This window comes from Cylas formicarius, unplaced genomic scaffold (assembly GCF_029955315.1).
Source record: "Cylas formicarius isolate icCylForm1 unplaced genomic scaffold, icCylForm1.1 PGA_scaffold_6__28_contigs__length_40554024, whole genome shotgun sequence".
NCBI lineage: Eukaryota > Metazoa > Arthropoda > Insecta > Coleoptera > Brentidae > Cylas > Cylas formicarius.
Window position 1 is genome coordinate 14,012,121 of NW_026844347.1, and position 22,026 is coordinate 14,034,146.

General features: G+C 32.3%; 1 protein-coding gene across 1 annotated transcript; it reads left to right on the forward strand.

Moving 5' to 3' along the window:
- The first annotated feature begins 364 nt into the window (after positions 1-364).
- LOC132703926 (trypsin-1-like) lies at positions 365-21,344 on the forward strand. Its single transcript, XM_060673463.1, has 6 exons — positions 365-481; positions 4,117-4,294; positions 8,700-8,856; positions 20,161-20,295; positions 20,678-20,791; positions 20,884-21,344. Exons 1-6 carry the CDS (start codon positions 436-438, stop codon positions 21,025-21,027), a joined length of 774 nt encoding a protein of 257 aa, XP_060529446.1. The 5' UTR covers positions 365-435; the 3' UTR covers positions 21,028-21,344.
- The last annotated feature ends 682 nt before the right edge of the window (positions 21,345-22,026 follow it).

Consider the following 22,026-nt stretch of genomic DNA (forward strand, 5'->3'; position numbering starts at 1 on the left):
AAATTTGAATACTAAGATTAGCACCAACAAAAAGTGTATTTAACCATGAACTTTGTTAGTGGGCATAAAATTAAAATTAAACGTAAATTAAAATTTCATAATTTTTGTTCTATATTTAGGGTCGACAAGGATAATTGGTAGATGGCCGCTAAGAGCGAAATTGATATGCGCTGGTTGAAGAAAATAAGTGTGTTCTGTAAGATCAAAGTATACACAATGAATTGTTTTAAAATCTGTGTTATCATTACCGATGTTCAATGTTTTTCCCATCAAGTATGTATGGGCTTTTTCGATCACGTCGCAATCTTATCAGGATCTTTGATTAATTCTTATGTTATTTGTTCAATAAAACCTATCAGTTCAAAAAGATGGATTTGCAAATTAGTGACAATTGATTGCTAGTGACGAAATATCCTATAGCAATCAGAAGCCACCATGCAGACGCGCATATTCATCGGCATTTTAATTGCTTTTGTTGGATGTAAGTAAATTTCGTAGAATTTCTTTAGGACTTCTCATTGTCTTCCACCAGGGAATTAAGTCTTTTTTACATATTGACCGTTGTAACGGTAGTAATGATATAAAAAATACATATTAATACATACATAATATATATTAGAACTACGAATAAGTTTACTCAATACGGAAAATTCTCGGTATGTCGCGAAAGCTTTTCTGAACAACACGGCATGTAGGTGAACTTTCTACGTGACTTTCAGTTCTTTTAAAAATTTAAAAAAAACTCGTTTAGCAAACAATCTTTTACAATCCAAGAAAGGAGTCGGCCATGAACTTCGCATGATAATGCTTTATGTGGGTATATGGTAGGTTTGGTATTTTTATCAATCGAGTCTCTCGCCTTTTTTGATATTATTACAATTCCATTTCGCATTGTATATTGTCCAGCGTGTTATGAATCATCTATTTTGTTTATAGATATTTTTTTATTCTATTGGTGCGCTTCTCAACACGTCTTTCTGTATTCGTAGATTCTTTAAATTGTCACTATAAGGTTTTTGTCCACTTCATAATACAAGATTTCTGTACGTCACTTCATATTTATTGAAATTGACAGATGTCAACGTATCGGTTGCAATATAAAAATAGTTTTGGTAAAATACTATTACCATTTCTCGCAGAGCTTTGTCCTTCTGTGCTGACACGCTGTTGTCACATTGTTAGTCAATTCCAATATACAGGGTGTCCCTAAATTAGTGGGTCAAACCACAACATCATATTCATATTCTACGTGCAAAATAAATCCTAATTTTCTATATAAACATATGTCGAGAAACGCTTCCTAACGGACAAGCCAGGACCTAAAACGACTCGACTTGAAAGTGGTTTTTTATTAATGTTTCCGAAACAGTTCGAGAGAAAGTTTTGAAATTTTGGTGTTTTAGCAATTTTGGCATGCTGAATCTGATTCCAAAATTATAAATGCAAAGTTTGTGTCAGCGGCGCAACTTTTGAAAGGTACAGGTAATAAAAACTTCAATGGATTTTTTATGGGCTGATTTTAGACTTTTTCCTTATAAAATCGGAAAAGTTGTTTTGTACTACTGTTATTCATTACATGTTGAAAAGTATGCCCTAAAACTGAAATTGATGGCATTGTTATTTTCTTGTCAGTTTGAAATTCGTGGTGTTTTTTTGTTCACATTGTCTTTTTGTAAGCATGGAGCGTTTTTTGGAGCGATTATTTTCGAACATACTTGCGGAACGTGGATAAACAGAATTGAGGAAAAATTTTCAAAGAAACATTCACATGCTTCCACAGACTTCGACTATAGTTTCAGCTAAGCTCTGAACAACAGGATGATTGGCGAGATTTCAGCAAGTTCATTAAAAAAGTGGAATTGAGGGAAATTCTGAAATGGAACAAGAATGTCCGGCACATATTACTAATATACTTAAAGCAATCGTAAATTTACTGATACGATGTTTCAGTCTTTTTACATAGACAGGGTTCTGCAGTAATGAAAATCCGAGAGTTTTTCAAACAAGCAGCTTTCAAAATAAGTTTTTAATTTATGTTAAATTTCCATACAAATGATGTGACTGAATTGTCAAAGAATATTCCCGTTCGTACTAGCTTAGAGACATTCTTTCAGCATGATAGAGCGCTCGATCGATGTGTAAGAAAATTTTACAAATAAGTGGATAGTCGAGGTGGCCCAATAAGTTGGCCAGCTCGGTGGCCTGACTTAAATGCACATTATTATTATATGTGTTGATATATATGTAATTCTATTTATGCTGCAGAAGAAGATAGTCCTGGCGAATTAATATTGCTAAAACTTAATTAAAAATCTTAAAATATTAGAATAACTTACGTTATATTACGATTTACAAAACCACATGCATTTATTATAATCTTATATATTATTATGACTCCTAATTTTAGGTATATCCCCACAATATAAGATATTCGTTGGATATAGTCTTGGTTTTCTCAGTAAAGTGCGCAATATAGTCTTTAGTTACTTTTAGATGGTCTAGATGACTCTCCTCCCTATACCAGTATACCATAATTTAATAGGGACTCCATTAGTGCTTTTTAGATTACAACAAAATTTTTCTTATATTCTTATATTCTTTCTACATACAGAGGTAAAGAATATGTTGATCCCATTACAAATGGTTATTTATCTATCACTACTCAAATATCAAATACTTGATACCGATGTACTCTTTCACAAGGATTTCATTTTAATATGGTCAACTGGCTTCTGTCAGGGACTAGGCAATACCTATATTGTGTTTTTGTAATATTTAAACTTAGCTTTAAATATTTGTGAAATTTGTTACTTTTTATTTGTGTAATGTCACGGTTTTTGCTCAATTCATTGGTGGCTTAGTTTTTATGAAATTTATTTTTATAATAGTCATTTTTCGTATCTTTTATAATTTGATTTAACTTATTTCTATATTCAACGTACTCTTGTTTTTTTATGTGTAGTTCTTTTAGGTTAAAGAAAAATTATCAAAATTGTTCTATTCGGAGTGAAATAGAGACTGCTTTTATAACCTGTTATGACCAACTAACAAAAACGTTTTTTTTCCGAAACTTAAATATTAGGCTTAGTTTAAAAAATACGTAATACGTATAATTTAAAATTAAACAATATATACAGGGTGTACTAGTGTGCATTTTAAAGAAGTCTCTAACTTTGTTTGTAGAATTTCCCCAAGAAAAATCCTGTTTCTAGACACTGTTAAGTGTTATGTGCGACGCGTCCTCAAAACCATAGGTTTCCAAATAGAGTAAAAATTTTAAGAAATTGTTGCAGAGACACTTGAAGAAATTCAATTTTATCTCTGGCATAGAATCTAAAAATGAAATGATTAACCCCAACACGTTCCTGTAGCATGTGGCAATACTGCAGATATACCTATTAGAAGTAACTGGCGAACGGATGGTCGGATTTATTTTAAATTATACAGTGTGATGTAAGGTGCTCTAAAGTATTTCCAATTATCCCGTGTTGCCGCTTCTATATAAACATGGCAATATCTTGCTTAGTTTAAATGGACATCTCTGTATATCATTTCGTTTTTAGATTCTGCTCAGGAAACAAAGTAGATTTTGCTCAGGTTTCACTATACCTATGTCTCACGAAATATAAAATAATTTATTCTGTCTTGATTATTGGCTTCATAAAAAGAGAAATATAGTTGGAAAGAAACTAAAATGAAACGAAATTTTTAATTGTATCTTGCCAGGAATGCCTGAGCCGTTCTGCTATTCGATTAGAGTACGAAGCTATTAAGATTTCTTCAAGGGTCCAAATCTAGAAAATTATTTTTCTTTGTTACGGTAAGACTTGAACAAAATCTACTTTATTCCTTTGCGTATATTCTAAAAATGAAAAGAGATAGAGGGTGTGCTATTTACACTAAGCAAGATGTTGCTACGTTTATATAGAACTGACAATACTGCATAGTTGAAAATATTTTTCATTTTATTATTGACTTAGTTGGAAATGAACGTTCGGCGAACATTTTAAACCATTCTTGGATGGCAATTTTCGAAGTGCGTATTTTTTATGAACACGATTTGCTTGTCCGGCAATATCTTAGGAAAAAAAGAATGGATAATTCTTCATATTTTAGGCCCAGTAAATGGGAAAAAAGCTCAAATTCCGGCTGGATCCAGAATAATCGGCGGTGCTCCGGCAGACATCAGTGACTATCCTTACCAAATTCTCCTGCTGATCGACGGAGAAGGGGTATGTGGAGGGTCGATCATATCCACCAACTTCGTGCTGACAGCGGCTCACTGCATATACGGGTAAAAAAACCTCTTTGTCCATGTACCAACGAGATATTTTATATTTTATCTTATTCCCACTTTATCATTAAAAATAACTCTATCCGATTTTATTCATAAAAACAAACTATTGCTGGATAGTTTTATCGGTACAATTAAGTTTTTCAAAATTCGTTTTGCCTTTGCGTTCTCCCTGAACTCTCTATTATCAACAGGGTATTTGAAAAAGACGCCTCAATATTAAGGGGGTGATTCCTCGGACCTTTTTTATGAAGAAAGGTTGCATAAATGTAGATCTGGAAATACATTGTTTTCAAGGTACAGGGTGTTTTTTAATAATTAAGTCAGAGAACACAGTCCTTGTATATGTTACTTCCGTGGAAAATATAGAAGACCTAAGAAATCGAATTATTGCTAAATGCTATTCTATTAGAAAGGAAACCGGTAATTTTGACATAGTTCGCCAGTCCATGAGTCAAAGACTGGATTCCTTCATCCGAGTTATAGGTGGTTCCGTTCAAAGATGCCGAAAACAAAATTTTCATTTCCCTTTTCATTTTTGAAATACGAAATTATTTTCTAGGGATAATATATACCGGGTGATGCATTTCCAAATGGAACATAGGAAATCCTATGTAAATTTTTAAGTGCCCAAAATTGGTTACCTTGTACACTTTATATCAAAGTTGTAATATAACCTTCTGAAGGGGACGGTACGATTAACAAAATGAGAAAATTTATAAGGTTTGGTAATGTCAAACACCAATAAAATACATTTTGACAGTGACAGCACGAAAATTCGTGACAGTATATTTTTGATGGTTATACGTTATTAAACGCGCACTAATTAAAGCCGAATTTGCGTTATTCAATAGAAGAAAAGGTAACCATAATTACTAATTACTATGCAGGAATTATTCTTAAATAGTCCTTTAGAGCGTTCTTTGAATGAATTTCATTCAAAAATGCTTTAAGCAGTAAGGAAGCTTCAAGCAACGACTATAAATGTGGCCCTCAAGTTTTTTTATTAAAAGCAATTAATAATTGTAATAATATTACGGTTATTAAACATTGCTAAAAAGAAAAAATATTTTTTACAACAACCCTCCATTAACAGTCAAAGAATATCCAAATAGATCATAAAATTCATTTCTCACATTGCTTGGTTTATATTGTGAAATTCTGTCACATGTTAAGGAAATTTTTTTTTGTTTGTTTTGTAAGTGGTTAAGATTTTCAAATTTAATATTTTTATAGATAACACTTTTCAAGGATTAAGCATCTTGGACCAATAATATTCCCATTAAAAGTATTTCTTCTATTAATGCGGGTTCAATTTGATTTTGCAATAAGTCCAAATAGGTTCTGCCGTGAGGTTATAGTCTATAAAAAATGTCCGCAACTTCCCACAATAACATTTATTTTTTGACGATATGGGCTTCGAGTATGAACAAAACAGTATTCATTGTCTTGGCTTCAACACCGATAGTTTTGATCATTTGGTTGGTTGTTTAGTGTGAATGTACATTCATCAGTGAAACAAATATATTTTTTAAAAATCTCTACCAATATTTGCTTTTTCTATGATTTCAAAACAAAATCTACTCTTCTTTATTCATCGCCCTCAAGAAGCTTTTGGTATTTTTGGTATTTATAGGAAAAATATTTGTTTTTTTATGGGCGCAACAAGTGGTTTCATGTTCATTTACTGCTTGTCCAAGAATAGTCGTACTACTCATTTTGCTTTCCTCCACATGCAGTAACATGTTCAAATCTATATTGTCCCTTTCTTCTGCTCTATTATCGACATTTTCAACTGAACATTTGCAGAAAAATAAACTCAAAATATCTGAAACACTCTAAGACTGTTTCCTGCATAATACAACTTAACTATGGTTACTTTTTCTTCAATTTAATAACGCATCTTGAGCTTTAATTAAAAGGCGTTTAATAACGTATAACAATCACAAATAAAAATATTGTTACTGTCACGAATTTTCGTGTTGGCACTGTCAAAATATATTTTACTGGTATTTGGTTTATTACCCAAACTATAAAAAAAAATCTAATTTTGCCATGATATTTAATTCAATAACTGAAAATGGGCTTATTAAAATTTATTCAAACTAGGCACATGAGTTAATCATACCCATTCAAAAAGTTATATTAGAACTTTGCTATACAATGTATAGGGAACCCAATATTTGGGCACCTAAAAATTTACATTTGATTGCCTGTTCCGCTCGGCAATGCATCACCCGATGTATAATTGTAGATCCGAAAATGCACTGTTTCCAAGATGGAGAAGATTGGATTTTCCATAATTTTTGGAAATTAATTTCAAAGATTAGAGAAATTAGAGCGCTTTTACGGTCAAAATGACAAGTTGACAAAAATCAGCACGAATTTGTTTTGTGTATTACAATATCACCACCCTAGGACTACTTGTTCAAAATCAAATTCTTCCAACAAGACTAGAGAGAATATGGGAAAAAATTATTTTATTTATATTATATTTCTGTTGATAACTTTTGTTTTCCGACATAAATTTGATTAAACACGAATTTGTAGTGCGACGTGTTGTGATTTCCAATAAACCCCGCTACATATCTGGCGTCCCAATGTGAGCCTGATATTTGAGACTGACCACCACCCCATTGGCTTTAAGACTCGCCGAACTAAAGAAATTGTAACATGTGTTGCATAATAACCCAAAATCCGACATTGTTTTTAAAATTTTCCGTGCATTTGTTTCAACATTGATTGACGCAACTGGGCATTACATTTTTCTGTAACAAGTGTCAGAATATTTTAGAGCATTTTTTAAACAGGTTATAATTTTTCCTATAACCTCGACATACTTTTCGCGATTTTTCAGAAATGATGGACAAGTGTAGAGCAATCGAAGCCAGCATTGCTGAATCGAATCCGAAGGCCCAAGGACAGATGTTGTAAAGCTTATCGACATAGTCAAGCTGTTTGTAGAAAATTTAATGCCAAGGCCGTTAAGAAAATCTCCACACGACTAACTAACCAGTCATCCACAGTTGTCGCGTGTTATGGTTGCAGTACTCCGGGATATATTCGTTCCGAATGTCCTCAATGTAAACCTACACTTACTGCTGATTTTTGTGGACCTTCAAATTTACTGACATCATTCTTAAGACTCGTGATACCTGTTATCATTCAAAACACATTCGGGTTTGCTTTTGTAGATTTTGGAGCAAGATGAAATATTGCAGGTTCGAAGTCACTTAGATGCTATTTAACATCCATTCGAGACCACTGCAGTAAAGCGGATATTTTACGATGGAATTCCTCTTGAAGAAGAAGCAAAGATGTTCTAGTGTTCCATTAAAATTATGGACCGAGAAAGAGAACTTAATGTGATCGCTGTTCCCGTGATCGCTGTTCCCGCTTACAAAGACAGCAAAACTCTTCTGGGTATTGACTTTATATCACAATTCGATATTGGTCTCAATATATCTAGGGAGGTGTACTATTTTAACAACCCAACTAATTCCTTGCCATTACGAAGTTTTGTCGATTGCACCTGTCAAAAGGAGCGTCATGTCCAAGATACAGAAAGATCCGCTGTTGATAGCTCTTTCAGATGATCAAGAGCATACAATAATAACACTACTGGATCAAAACAAGGATTTGTTCCACTGCTATCCCGTATGCAGAGCACACAATAACACTAACTGATGTTGTACCTATTGCCGTGCCCCCATATCCTTTACCTCCTGCGAAGAAAGGGATTCAGCGTCAAGAACGTAACAAACTTCTTTCCGATGATCCGGTTGTTCTTGTACCTAAGAAAGACATGACTCTGTGTTGATTTCCGTTGACTGAATGTTATTACGCAGAATATTCACTACCCACTGGCTGTAATAAATTACCTTATACTTGCTACTGGAGAAGCTAACTACATTATCACATTGGACCTAAATAGTGGTTATCATCAAGTATCAGTTAGGGAACAATGTCGTGATAAAATAGCTTTCATTACGACGTTTGGACTTTACCGTTGCAAAACGATGCCTTATCGTTTTTCCACAGCGGCAGCAGCGTTCCAGAAATTGTTAGACCGTTTTTGTTAAAGTTTAACTCATAATGGATCACTCTATCTTCGACTTTTCATCAACACATTAAAGACTTGACTGAAGTTTTCACTTTTCTACGGTTTTACAAGCTAAAAATAAACCTTAAGAAATGTACCTTCTGCACTTCAGAGGTTAAATATAAACTAAACAAAACTATTTGTTAATAATTGTACTAATCGAGATATGCTCGACAAAGTTAATTGAGTTACGTCATTGATATTGGAAACAAAGTAATTTTAATATAGAAATTGGTATACACAAATTAGAACATTTCTCAGTCGCTCTGCGACTGCGAGTGTTGAATGTAAATTTGTTTGTAGGCAAACTGAAAATCAATTGCAAGTGAGAGCGGGATCGACATACAGATCTACCGGTGGACAAGTGGTAGGAGTGAAGAAGATCAACTACTTACAAGACTCCTTCAACATAGATACCTACGATTACGACATTGCCGTTTTGGAACTGTCGAAGGCTCTGGTATGTTGAGATCGTTTGTGGTTTGATATGTGCTTCTGTGATATATATATATATATATATATATATATATATATATATATATATATATATATATATATATATATATATATATATATATATATATATATATATATATATATATATATATATATATATATATATATACTAACACTTGGAATTTCTTCTTATATCGACCGTACTAAACTTATTTGAATTCAAAGGATATCGGGTAGCGGTCCGTGGTTAAAATAGAAAGCTCCTTTTTTCTTTAACACTCAATATTTCGTCAATTTATTTGTTGACTTCTTAAGGAGTGAACTAAAATTTAATGAAAACAACAGGTCAAACTATATAACAGACAATTAAAACAATCGTGAGAAATACTTACAAAATTAGAGTCTACCACATAGTTCCTCAAAAACCATACTTTACAGTTAAGGTAAATGAACGGAGCGACATAATGAAACAAACGGATAAACACTTAGTATACAATTCTTAATAATGGTAGGCAAAAGTTGCGCTAACGGGGGTAGCAAAAAAAAAAAAAAACAATCAAAAAAAAAAAACAATCGATCTAAATAATGACAAAAAAGGTCATCAAAATAACCTACTTGAAATGTGCCATATTAACAAAAACAAAGATTCAATTAATTACAAGTCTGATACACAACAAATAAGCAATATATACTGTAACATTTTTCAGTTAAACCACAGATAATGTAATGTTCGGCCACCGAGTAGCGTATTCGCGTTGCGTTGTTGATCCACGGAGTAGGTTATTTTGATGCCCTTTTTTTGTCATTATTTAGATCGATTGTTTTTTTTTTTGATTGTTTTTTTTTGTTTTTTTCGCTACCCCCGTTAGCGCAACTTTTGCCTACCATTATTAAGAATTGTATACTAAGTGTTTATCCGTTTGTTTCATTATGTCGCTTCGTTCATTTACCTTAACTGTAAAGTATGGTTTTTGAGGAACTATGTGGTAGACTCTAATTTTGTAAGTATTTCTCACGATTGTTTTAATTGTCTGTTATATAGTTTGACCTGTTGTTTTCATTAAATTTTAGTTCACTCCTGAAGAAGTCAACAAATAAATTGACGAAATATTGAGTGTTAAAGAAAAAAGGAGCTGTCTATTTTAACCACGGACCGCTACCCGATATCCTTTGAATTCAAATATATATATATATATATATATATATATATATATATATATATATATATATATATATATATATATATATATATATATATATATATATATATATATATATTCTCACGTATTAAACTCCGACTGGAATCCTGCATCCGACTGGAATCCTGCAAATCCTGCATCCGACTGGAATCCTGCAGACGTTTCGCCAAAATCTCACTTGGCATCTTCAATGCTCGCGCTCCTAGTGTTCGAAGTGTTTTCGTTTGTGTTAAAATTTTATTTTTACATAAATAAAAAAACCGTAAAACAAATAAACTTAATATACCCGAATCACAATTTTCTCCATCTTCAGGAAGTTATCAAAACTGAATCTTTTATTGGAGATGTCAACTTGGGTGCTAAAACGCGCATCTATGAGGTAAAATTATGTTTTGGTTTGTGATAAAACTTGTATTATAAAACAATTTTTTTCGACGATTATGCAAGAAGCTACTTTTTTCCCAATATTTACACAAGTTTCAAAAAGTGATAAATTTAAATTAACCTTGATATCTTCCGCTACAGATATTAATGTTGGTTTGTTAAATTTTTTGTAAGCTAAATTCTGTCCTCAATTGCCCAGTCATTATCAATAAGCTTTATTAATTCCTTAAAATTTTCTGTATAATCTTTACGAGGATTTTCCTTTTGAACTTCAATAGAACACGCTGTATTTACTGCATGTTAAATCAGTGTTCCCATCTGAAGTGCCAAAGAAGGGGACTTAAAACTTCGATTTTCAGCGTCATACTCTGCTATGTTTCTTGTAGCTAAAACCAGTATTTTAAACATTTTAGGTAAGAGAATCTCAGCTAAACCAAGTGTTTTATGATTTTTGAATGTTATAACGCTGACGAGTAAACGAGGTAATCGTCTCATGTTCCGTTTCGCTACTACCAAAAGATGTTTTTCTTTATGACTTTTTATATAGCGCGTACCAACTTCACACATAAGATGATCTTTCTTAGCAACCAACGAAGTTTCATCCGCCCGTAACATGTTTATAAGACCGCTAATTTTTAAAGGATCATTCGGTCCAAAATTCCCTACCATTACGGTTTGACCTTCAATCTGTGCTTGAAAGCGTTGACTCGGATCGGGATTAAAGAAACATTTTTTTGCGTGGCGACGAAGGCTATTCTTGGCATAATAGCCTTGACAAAATTTGCATACAATATACTCTTCAACTATCTTTTTTCTGTTTGTCATTACAGGTACAATATTTGATGTAGAAAAGCCACCTTCCCTACGAACACGTCCAGTTTTTCCAGGTGTTTTAACTTCGGAATCCAGATTGTCATTTTGTCCGAGACTGACACAATAATTGTGGTCAACGTTATTATTTTCTTCGGGAGGTAAACCTGGTTCTATTGTTTGCAGCGTAGTATATGTACTGTCGGTCAATTCTTCACGCAGTTCAATAGGGCTATCCAAAAAAAAATCACTTTCTGTGTATCCACATTCCCACGAACTTACTGCTTCGGATTCTTCTGGTAATTTATATTCCGAATCGGAAATTATTTGGCTATTATCAGAGCTTGAAGGAGTCATATCTACAAAACAATAATTTAACAATGTAAAGAGGTTACGTAATTTTTATTTTTCATGGATAGTTCCATACATTATAACAATAACTTTAAAAAAATTGTCTGTGATTTAAGCCAGATACCAAAAATGCATTTTTTCGAGAAAATGTCATTCATTTAATTCATTTTCTTACAATTCATTTTTTTACAAGAGTAAAGTAATCTTATTTAAAAGTTTTTAACAAAATGATATTTCAAAATTGGATTTAATTGTTTTCATTAAGTTTGGATGACAATATTTTTTGCTTCTTTGGTTAAAAATATCTCATTTAGAACATATAATCTAAAGTATCAATTTGTTTAAGACTTTAGAATAAGTTTGCTTTACTCTTGTAAAAAATTGTCAACGGTTTGGACACTCTGTATACAAAATAAAATTTTTTGTTCAATCAAAAAGTTTTTGTCCGTTTAAAATATTGTTTACCACATCTGGACAAGGACATGAATATGCCGAAAAAAATTCAATATTGTTTAAATTCGGAGTTCAGTTTCAATTTTCTCAAAATTTGAAAACTTACTTAACTTAAATAAAAAAAACGGGCACTGTTTTCAGCCTTTATTTTTAAAACCAAAAATTGAATGTGATGTATCATCTAACTTCAGTAAACTAGGAAAATACTTAATGACAAGATTATACTGCAAATTGCAATTGCAACCGGTATTTGAAAAGTTTACATTTATCTCACAAAACATGCATTTTCGGCCCTTGGATTATATAAACTTTCCATCATATCTTTCAGTGAGATCTTGCCTCTGAAATTTAACAATGCAGTTTTCAAACATAAATGGACACAAATAACTGGTTAACATTAAAAAAAAGTAACGGAATCGCTTAATATGTTGAAAATATATTAACATGAATGATTTGACTTTTGTATTGTTTGTGATGTGCTTCCGTAATTTCGTTGTTGAATCCCAGTTATTTTAAATATCTTGAAAGAATCTTAACCTGTGAAGTGATTTTCGTAATGCGGCGAAACTTTGAAACTTAGTGTAAAACAAATTGTATAATAATTTTGACATATTGAGTCAGTGTTTGAAGTGTTTTCGGAGCGCGAGCATTGAAGATGCCAAATGAGATTTTGGCGAAACGTCTGCAGGATTCCAGTCGGAGTTCAACGATCGAACGGATGATATCCCGGAATATAGTGTCATCACATTTTTCCATCCGTGAATCAATACGGGAGAATATATATATATATATATATATATATATATATATATATATATATATATATACATATATATATATATATATATATATATATATATATATATATATATATATATATATATATATATATATATATATATATATATATATATATATATATATATATATATATATATATATATATATATATATATATATATATATATATATATATACATATATATACATATATATATATATATATATATATATATATATATATATATATATATATATATATATATATATATATATATATATATATATATATATATATATATATATATATATATATATATATATATATATATATATATATATTCTCACGTATTGATTCACGGATGGAAAAATGTGATGACACTATATTCCGGGATATCATCCGTTCGCTCGTTGAACTCCGACTGGAATCCTGCAAATCTTGCATCCGACTGGAATCCTGCAGACGTTTCGCCAAAATCTCACTTGGCATCTTCAATGCTCGCGTTCCGTGTTCGAAGTGTTTTCGGAACGCGAGCATTGAAGATGCCAAGTGAGATTTTGGCGAAACGTCTGCAGGATTCCAGTCGGATGCAAGATTTGCAGGATTCCAGTCGGAGTTCAACGAGCGAACGGATGATATCCCGGAATATAGTGTCATCATATATATATATATATATATATATATATATATATATATATATATATATATATATATATATATATATATATATATATATATATATATATATATATATATATATATATATATATATATATATATATATATATATATATATATATATACACTAAAGCCTGATTAACATTTTCGTAATTAGATTTTCTGATTTTCAAATTGTTGCAATAGTATAATGAAAAACCTTATAAAAACGGGGATGAAAACCGATTTGTATAAATTTACGCCTAGAGAAGCTGCTATGGCAGAATTTTTTCTTCACGGTTCAAACGATCCATAATTTTCATCTTCGCTTGCGCGTTTTAGTTTACAGCACGTGGATAATTTTATGGTTCGGGGAAATACGGATGTCGACGTTATGCGGATAGGTGAGATGCTCGTTTGAAGGCCAAATTTTTGTCGTTGCATCCGATAGGATGAAAACAGTCGCTATATCCAATATGCCGGTATTTCCGACGTCGCAATACCGAATATACAGGATGTTTTCTAATTGAATATCAATAATTAAGAGGGTTTACAGGGTGGTAACATTTTCAAAAGTAAAATATATTTTTTTAATATCTGTAATACCACTTTAGATATTTTAATGAAATTTGGCACACATGCACTATGTACCACAATTCAACGATTTTTTTTAAATACACCAGTGGCGGGCGTAAGGAATTTCACCTGTCTATTATGGCAGACATTGATGGTACGATTCTCTTAAAATAAAAATTATTCTTACAATCTCCAATCATTTCTAGAGAAATTTAATTTCTTGGTTTTTTTCAATCGGTTTTCGTTTAAAAAAATAAAAATCTCTTCTCTGCATGTTAATAATAATATCGTTGATATTGCAGCATGCAGTTCCACATTAGTAAGCTTGACCATTCTTTTTTAAAATAACAATGCTCGAATATCTAAAACACCAAATTAATAAGACGCGAAGAACTGAATTTAAAAACTGATGTTAAACAGCCGCTTTGACAACAGAATTAATAATTCTTACAGACACAGCCTAATACAATGATAAGAAACAATGATAAAGATTCCAAAAATACACCTCAGAGTTTACCTACTTTATATACGTACATCAATTTTTTGAAGTATTTTAATAAAACAGATAGACAATTACTTAAGTAAGAAATAATAATGATGGTCATTCTTTCCATGCTGTCATATTAACGATATTGTCATTTTTCTTTAGATTTTTTTTTATTTCTTTAAAAATGATTGGAGATTGTAAGAACAATTTTTATTTTTATGAGAAATCAGTAGCGCACCATCAATGACTGCCAAAATAGACATGTGAAATTTTGGTACGCACATAGTACATGTGTGCTAAATTTCATTAAGAAATCCAAAGTGATATTACAAATATAAAAAAGAAAATTAGTTACAAAACTTCTGGATTCTTCCTGCCTCGGTTGTTGTTGAATCGAACTTGTTAACGTTTCGCCAATTATCCTGTTGGCTTCTTCAGAGCTTAACTGAAACTGTTTTGTAACCTTTGGAAGCTTCTTTGAAAAAAAATATATTTGTGAAAATTTTACCACAGTATATCTCAAAAGTTAAGACGATGGAGACATGTGTTCATATAAAGTTTTCTTTTAAAAAGGGGCAACAGATTGTCCCTTTATTATTGACAGTCAATTAGAAAACACCATGTAAACTTGTTAAAAATTATATGGAGATTCAAGGTGATTTTCGATTTTCGTCGTTATACCCAATTTCGTTATTCGTGATATCTACTGCGCCACTAATTATGTCAATAATAAAAATGGAAACCATGAGATGGGCGAGGTTACTCCCATGCGGAGTCCCACTTGTGGCAAACATATCCTCGCGCCTCGACGTATTGAACTCTGTACGTACGACAATATCTGTTTTTTTGTCAGATCCCATTTCCACAAGTTTGTAGAGAAAAATGCGAATACCTAAGGAAAGCATTTGAGAAGTCAGTGTATAACGATTGCATAAATTTAAAATCGGTTATCTAATGCTTGAGAGGTAAATTGAGCGAACCATGCCAAGTTCCTTAAGGCGCTACGTTTCTTAATGAAACCTCGCTGAACGTCCGCTATTAGATTTTTAGCCTGATTAAAAATGCCTTCGTACCCGTAGCAGGACCGGAATTTTGACGGTCGGTCAGGTATCGACATAGAGGATTTTTTTAAATTAATAAAAGACTTGGGTTGTGAGATATAGAATTGTCCACTTTAGCTAGATAATTCCTATAGGCAATGTTAATCTGTTAGTGTGTGTTAATATTCGAACTTAATTCGTTGTAATAGCTTTTACGCAACTAAAAACTGTATGCTTTTCTTTATAACCAGCGATCTTCGCACACTTTTTTGTTGTTTTGACCCTGAAAATATGAATAGATCGGAAACAGTCGAATTGAGGGCTGTCTGTCGTCGATTATTGAACGCAGCAAGGTCTTCTTGGACCTTCTAAGTCATTTTGAAATCTGTCAATAAAAGTGTGTTTTGAAACGACAATTAAAGGTGCCTTTTGTATATTGCCTGTATACATATAGCCTCTATACATATGAAGGAATATTTGGAACGTTGCAGCGTTGTTATATAATTAATTCATTAATTACCTAATTAATAATTAAATTAATATATATTATGAAATAATTAATAATTAATTAATTAATAATCTTTCAAACATTATGGGTAAAAATCTGAAACTTGGTTTATGGATTGGGATACGAGATGCTATTTTATATTTAAAAAAATGAATAAAAAAAGCTCTGCGTGAGTTATGTAAATCGAGTATGAAACAAAAAAAGAAAACGAGATGTAATGGTAACATTGCAAAAAGAACAATTTTTAATTAACTAGGAATTTTTCCATATGAGATGAAAAATTTGGGGGATGTATACGCTACCGGGCTTTTAGTCAAGGTCTTCGTAATTTTGAATATTTATTATTGACAGATAAAACGAGTTCCAAGGAAATGAATACAGTTTATCTTCGGCTCTCCTCGTTTAAGGTTATAAATAAATCGAATACAGGAATTCTGTACTTTTTGCAATTTATATTTAGTTAGAACATCCAAGCAGGATCGATAGACATTATATATTATAGTAATATAGATGATTCAGTTCAGAAGTTTGTTATTAAAAACTAGACCCAGTGCTTCATATTTTTCAACAGCTGGAATTATATATTATATATTATTTATAAATATATTCAAGCTGACTCAAAGTGTTTTAATACAGACGATTAGAGACATTTATTTAGTTTTCTTGCTTCTTGCACTGCATCAGACTGGGAAAAAGAAATTTGAATTTGGATGTGATCAGCTTACAATGGAAAAAAGAATTCCTAATAGTTCCTAATAATTCCTATCAACTTTTATGTTACTGGATGCAATATTCTCCATCGAAACTAGCTGAGCACACGGCATCAAATCCTTTACTATAGGACCAAATTACATAAGGGTAAATTAAACTGGATTTTTAAATAGAACCCTCTGTGGCCAACTATGGATCGTTCCCTTTATTTCCACAATCAAATACTAAAATATTCGTTGGAAATGTGCTTAGCCTTAACTGAACCTATATTTAAAATTTTATCGGAAACTTTAGAAGGATGATTGTTTTTATCATAGATTTTCTTCGCCAAATTTTCTAAAAAATAAACAACAAGAAAACTTTCTGTCATCTCCACCAACTTGTCATTGAAATTGGTGTGCAAGCAGAAAAATACAAAATTCTTGAATATTATTAAATTAAATTAAATTTCTTTCTTTCATGACATTTTACAATTTAACTTTAACTTAGGCTTCACTTCATCATTTCAATTTAATTCTTCTTTTTTTTTTAATTCAATGAGCTCGCATCTTTACTTAGACGACTGGCCAAGTTTTTTCCACATCAACACGTAAATTATGAAAATTTTGAAAATCGTTAAAGTAGGACAAACACAATAAGATTCAAGGCTCCCTGTGGGAATAGATCCCACAACCTCCGGCAAGTCGAGTTGGCGGGTGTATCTGACGCCCTACCAATTGAGCCATCCTTGGTCCCTAGTTTTAATTCTAATAATTCTAACATTGTGCAGCGACTTTAAGTATATTAGACAATGATATAAGGTTGTTGTGATTCATTTTTATTCTTTATTATATCATAAAAACAGCTTGTATAGGTTGAAGTAATTTTTTTTCTTCAAGACTGAGCTGGTTTTGTTTAAAGTTTAGCGACACGTATTGCTTTTCCCTCCCAACATTATGTTAGTTCCGGTGTAGTGGTGAGCATAAATCCATACTCCAGGATTTTCTGTTAAATATTTGTTGAAAACACCTAAGAGAGATGCCATATAATTTTGCTAAAACTTAATTTTCTCAACCGTTTTGAAACTGTACTTGCCAGGCAAACAAGTAATTCCGTCATGCTTGCCGAATACTTCACATAAACACAAGAAAACACTCCTGTTTGCTTTGACAGCAGTACTCACCTCACAACACTGTAACGAGGAGAAAAATACATTATTGAGTTTTCAAACAAACTTTCACAGTATACTGTAATATTATTTACCAATCTTTTGGATTCCGGTTGCGACTCTGTAACCAAGAGAGTTAATAACCGATGATTTTTGGACTAAATGGTGATGTGACCATGCATTGAGATATAGATCTGTGTGCGTATGAATGAATTGGACATTATTATTAGTTGCCAATTAAACATTTCAAACGTGAGTTTACGTGGTTATGGAAATCTCGGGGAGATTCTTGTCCATGAGGCCAAATAACAAAATTTTTGGTTTTAGATGGAAAGTGCCTTGATTTTAAGATATTTGAAATTATGTTGAGAGTTTGGGATTTTCGATCTAATGTAATGGTTTTTTATTGTTCAATGAAGTGAAAACAATTAAATACAAAACTATTTTTTTCAGTGAAGAAGCTTTAATACTAGATTTAAGGTTTCATTTCAAAGATGACATAAAATATTTTTTTAAGTTTACGATAGCATCCATCTGTAAGAATTATCTTGAATTTTTTCATGCTAGTAAGTTATGTTCATCACTACCGTAGCATGTTCTTTATCTGCTTTTCAGATCACTATGTCGGTATTTTATTTCCGAGATTTTAAAGCTACGCGTTCCGATTTTAATGACTTTTCTATAAAAAATTGAATTATTTATATTTCAAAGATAAAGTTAAAATTTTAAAACCAGATTTCTTCAATTTTTTGTGCATTTTATTAATATATTTTAGTGTAAAAATAAAAGCTTAACACTTCAGAGCATCTACGAGAAACACATTTCAAATTTTCCATTCTACGGTACTGATATAACCCAAATAAAATCATATAAGCTTTTTTCACTATTTATACTCGGATGATGTACTTTCAACATGATGCACTAGATGTTTCATAAAACTCAAGGTAGGTGAGTCACTTAAAGTGAAAAATTCGTAAAATGTTAATGACAAAAGTTATTGAACCGAAATTCAGTGTTAACTTAAAACATTAACAGTAAAAGACTTTTTTTTTAGTTTGATTATAAAAATAAGAATTTAAGAAATTATAGATAAATTCAGACATTTAGCTGTTATATTATTTTATTTTATTTATCTGAATGACAAATTATAATATTTACAAAATATGATGGATGAAATATGTTCATAATCATCTAATTAATTCAGAAATTTAATTATTAGATTATTAATTGATCACCAGTGAGAACAAAACATATCAGACATAAAAAGCACAGTTATATTTATAAACAAATATCAGCTATGAGTTTTTCATTATCACCAGCCATCGCAAATAATAAACAACCAAATAATCTTATCTGAGATTTAGAATTTACCAATATAGGAATCAGTTACCCGGGATAATGTTCATGTGCCTGCTTTAGCCCCGCCTCCTTCCAACAGTCTATAAGTCGATTTGCCAATCATCCTGTTAGCTTCTTCAGAGTCAATTGACATAACCCAAGGCACTGAACCCAGAATTAAAACATCTTACATCTGCTATTCTCTCTAATAATTTCCACATTAGAGATAGTAAGCGTTCCATTCGAAAATTCACTTCACCACCACCTTCCAGAGACAATGAGTCCGAAACCAACCTCACACTTGGTATTGTGGTCCTCTCTTAGGTTCAAAACATCACTAACCACATATCAAAAGTTCTTAAGAAATCTAACGTCAAAGCAAGATTTACTACTTGTCCAAAAATTTCCCAATGTCTTTGATTCATCAAAAACAAAATTCCATTTGAAGTAACAGGAACTTACAGCATTCCATGCATATGCAGAAAAGAATACATTGGAAGGACGGCACGAAAAATATCAACTATAATCGAAGAATATGAAAGAGCCTTAAGACTACGACAAATAATAACCCATCAGCAGTTGCCGAACACAATCACGATAAAACTGAAATTCTGGCCGGCAATCAATTAACACTAACCAAACGGTCTTAACTGCGACTCAGGTCTTTATCTTTCACCAATACGGGAATCCAGTCATAAAAACAATGTTCATACCAGCCCCCCTCGAATAATATATAAACAGGTACAGAGTTCGATTTATCAACAACCGACGCAGCAGGAGACCGTCCACCAAGCCGGGCGTCTTCTACCACGCACTTTTATGCACCTATATCTTTTTTAAAAGGAGTTATAGTTATTTTTTTGCAGGTATTTGGTAACGGCGTTTCCGCTGTATCGCTACCAGCCGCTACAGATGAAGTGAGCAATGGCGAAACGTCGATCGTGACTGGCTGGGGACAAACCGATCCTGACGATGATACCTCGCTTTCCGATCAACTTCAGGTTGAGCATACAATTGAGTTGCATATCGCACTTTTTAAAAATGCATAATAAGCTGTCTCAAATTATGTTTTGTTAACGGTTTTCTCCGGATAATCTCCGGATATAACGAACCAGTAAAATGATCTTGAGCTAGTTCGTTATGTCCGAGGTTTGCTATCAACGGTGTATGCATAAAATATCAGAGATACGCTAAATTATTTGGTATTCGTGAAAATAGGTTCGCTATAACCAGAAGTTCACTATAAGCGTGATCGTTATAGATATGGATAAATATTCATAGATCGAAAAAAAGTTTACTTTAACTGGAAGTTCATTTTAACCGGGTTCGTTATAACCGGACATTACTGTACGTGTTAATAATTTTAATATATTCTTTTAAAAGGTGGTGATATTACCGACAATCAGCACCAGTACTTGCGGTAATTATTACGGGTCTTACGTTACGCAAAGGATGTTTTGCGCTGGATATCAACAAGGAGGAAAAGATGCTTGCCAGGTATGATTCGACAGAAATATTTTTATATATAAACTTAACGTTTACCAAAACTTTTTAAAAGTGCCATTAAATATCAATTTTACTTTTTCCAGGGTGATTCTGGGGGCCCCTTGGTAATTAACGGTGTGCAATACGGTATAACTTCCTGGGGTGATATTTGCGCCCAAGCCAGTTCACCGGGTGTGTTCACCAAATTGTCCGCATTTAGGTCTTATATAGACGGCATTATTTCTTAGGAAATTTACAAATAAATTGTGACTAAAACCGGCTGCAGGCCGCATGGCGAGCTTTGGCAAGTTGTTAAACCAAACGTAAAACAAGGTACACCAAATGGAAGTTTTGTTGGTCCAATTCTCAATCATTTTAGCTTCAACAATAATGACATCATAAAATAATCTTAAATGTACCACGGTATTTACTGTAATTAGTCTTAAATCCTCGAGAAACAGGCATGTAGTAAAATATTACTGCAATCAGTCCCATTGGATATTTGCCAAAGCCTGCCATGCTTTTTGTAATCGGCTTTATATTATTAATCTATATGTTTTTTTAATACCTACTCCAAAATACTCAATTAAACACTGTTTGAGCATGCGGAAAGTGTTACATTAAGAAACCAACTTCGTTACCCATGGTCGCGAGTCACTTCGGCTGAGTAATTTAGTCATGGGTTTATTAAACAGTCAAATTTCAATTCAATTTTCTTCGGAATTTGAAAATCTTTTTTTTCGGTCCTAAAAAAAAATTTTCAAATAAAAAAAAATATTTGGGATGTCCCGCCCAGTTTCAATAGATTCCATACTGGGATGGAACTCTAGGTTCCTTCCGCATTTAAACGCAATAGCTCAAAATTTCGGACACCTACTTTGTTTCATAGCGATTTTCCGAGCAAAAGCAGGTAATAGCTGACAATATGGCGGCCGATGTCTGATCCGCCCAATATTTTGCAGGGTGCTGCAGATCGCCTAGTATTAGCATGAACGAAAAATTGGAACCGGTAGTTCCAACCGTTCGAATGTTATCCGCCTTGAAAAATTTACCGTAGGTCCGCAATGAAGAACTGTGATCTCAAATTTAGTCATGAGTCATTGAGAGCAACAACTTGGTAGCAAGAAGAAAACAGTTCAGACCATTAATTAGCCAATGAAAAAATCAATCAGGGCCGGCAGAACCTGGGAATGGATGTAAAGTTTTGCTTCGAAAAACAATACAAAGCAAAGTATAAACCCACAGAA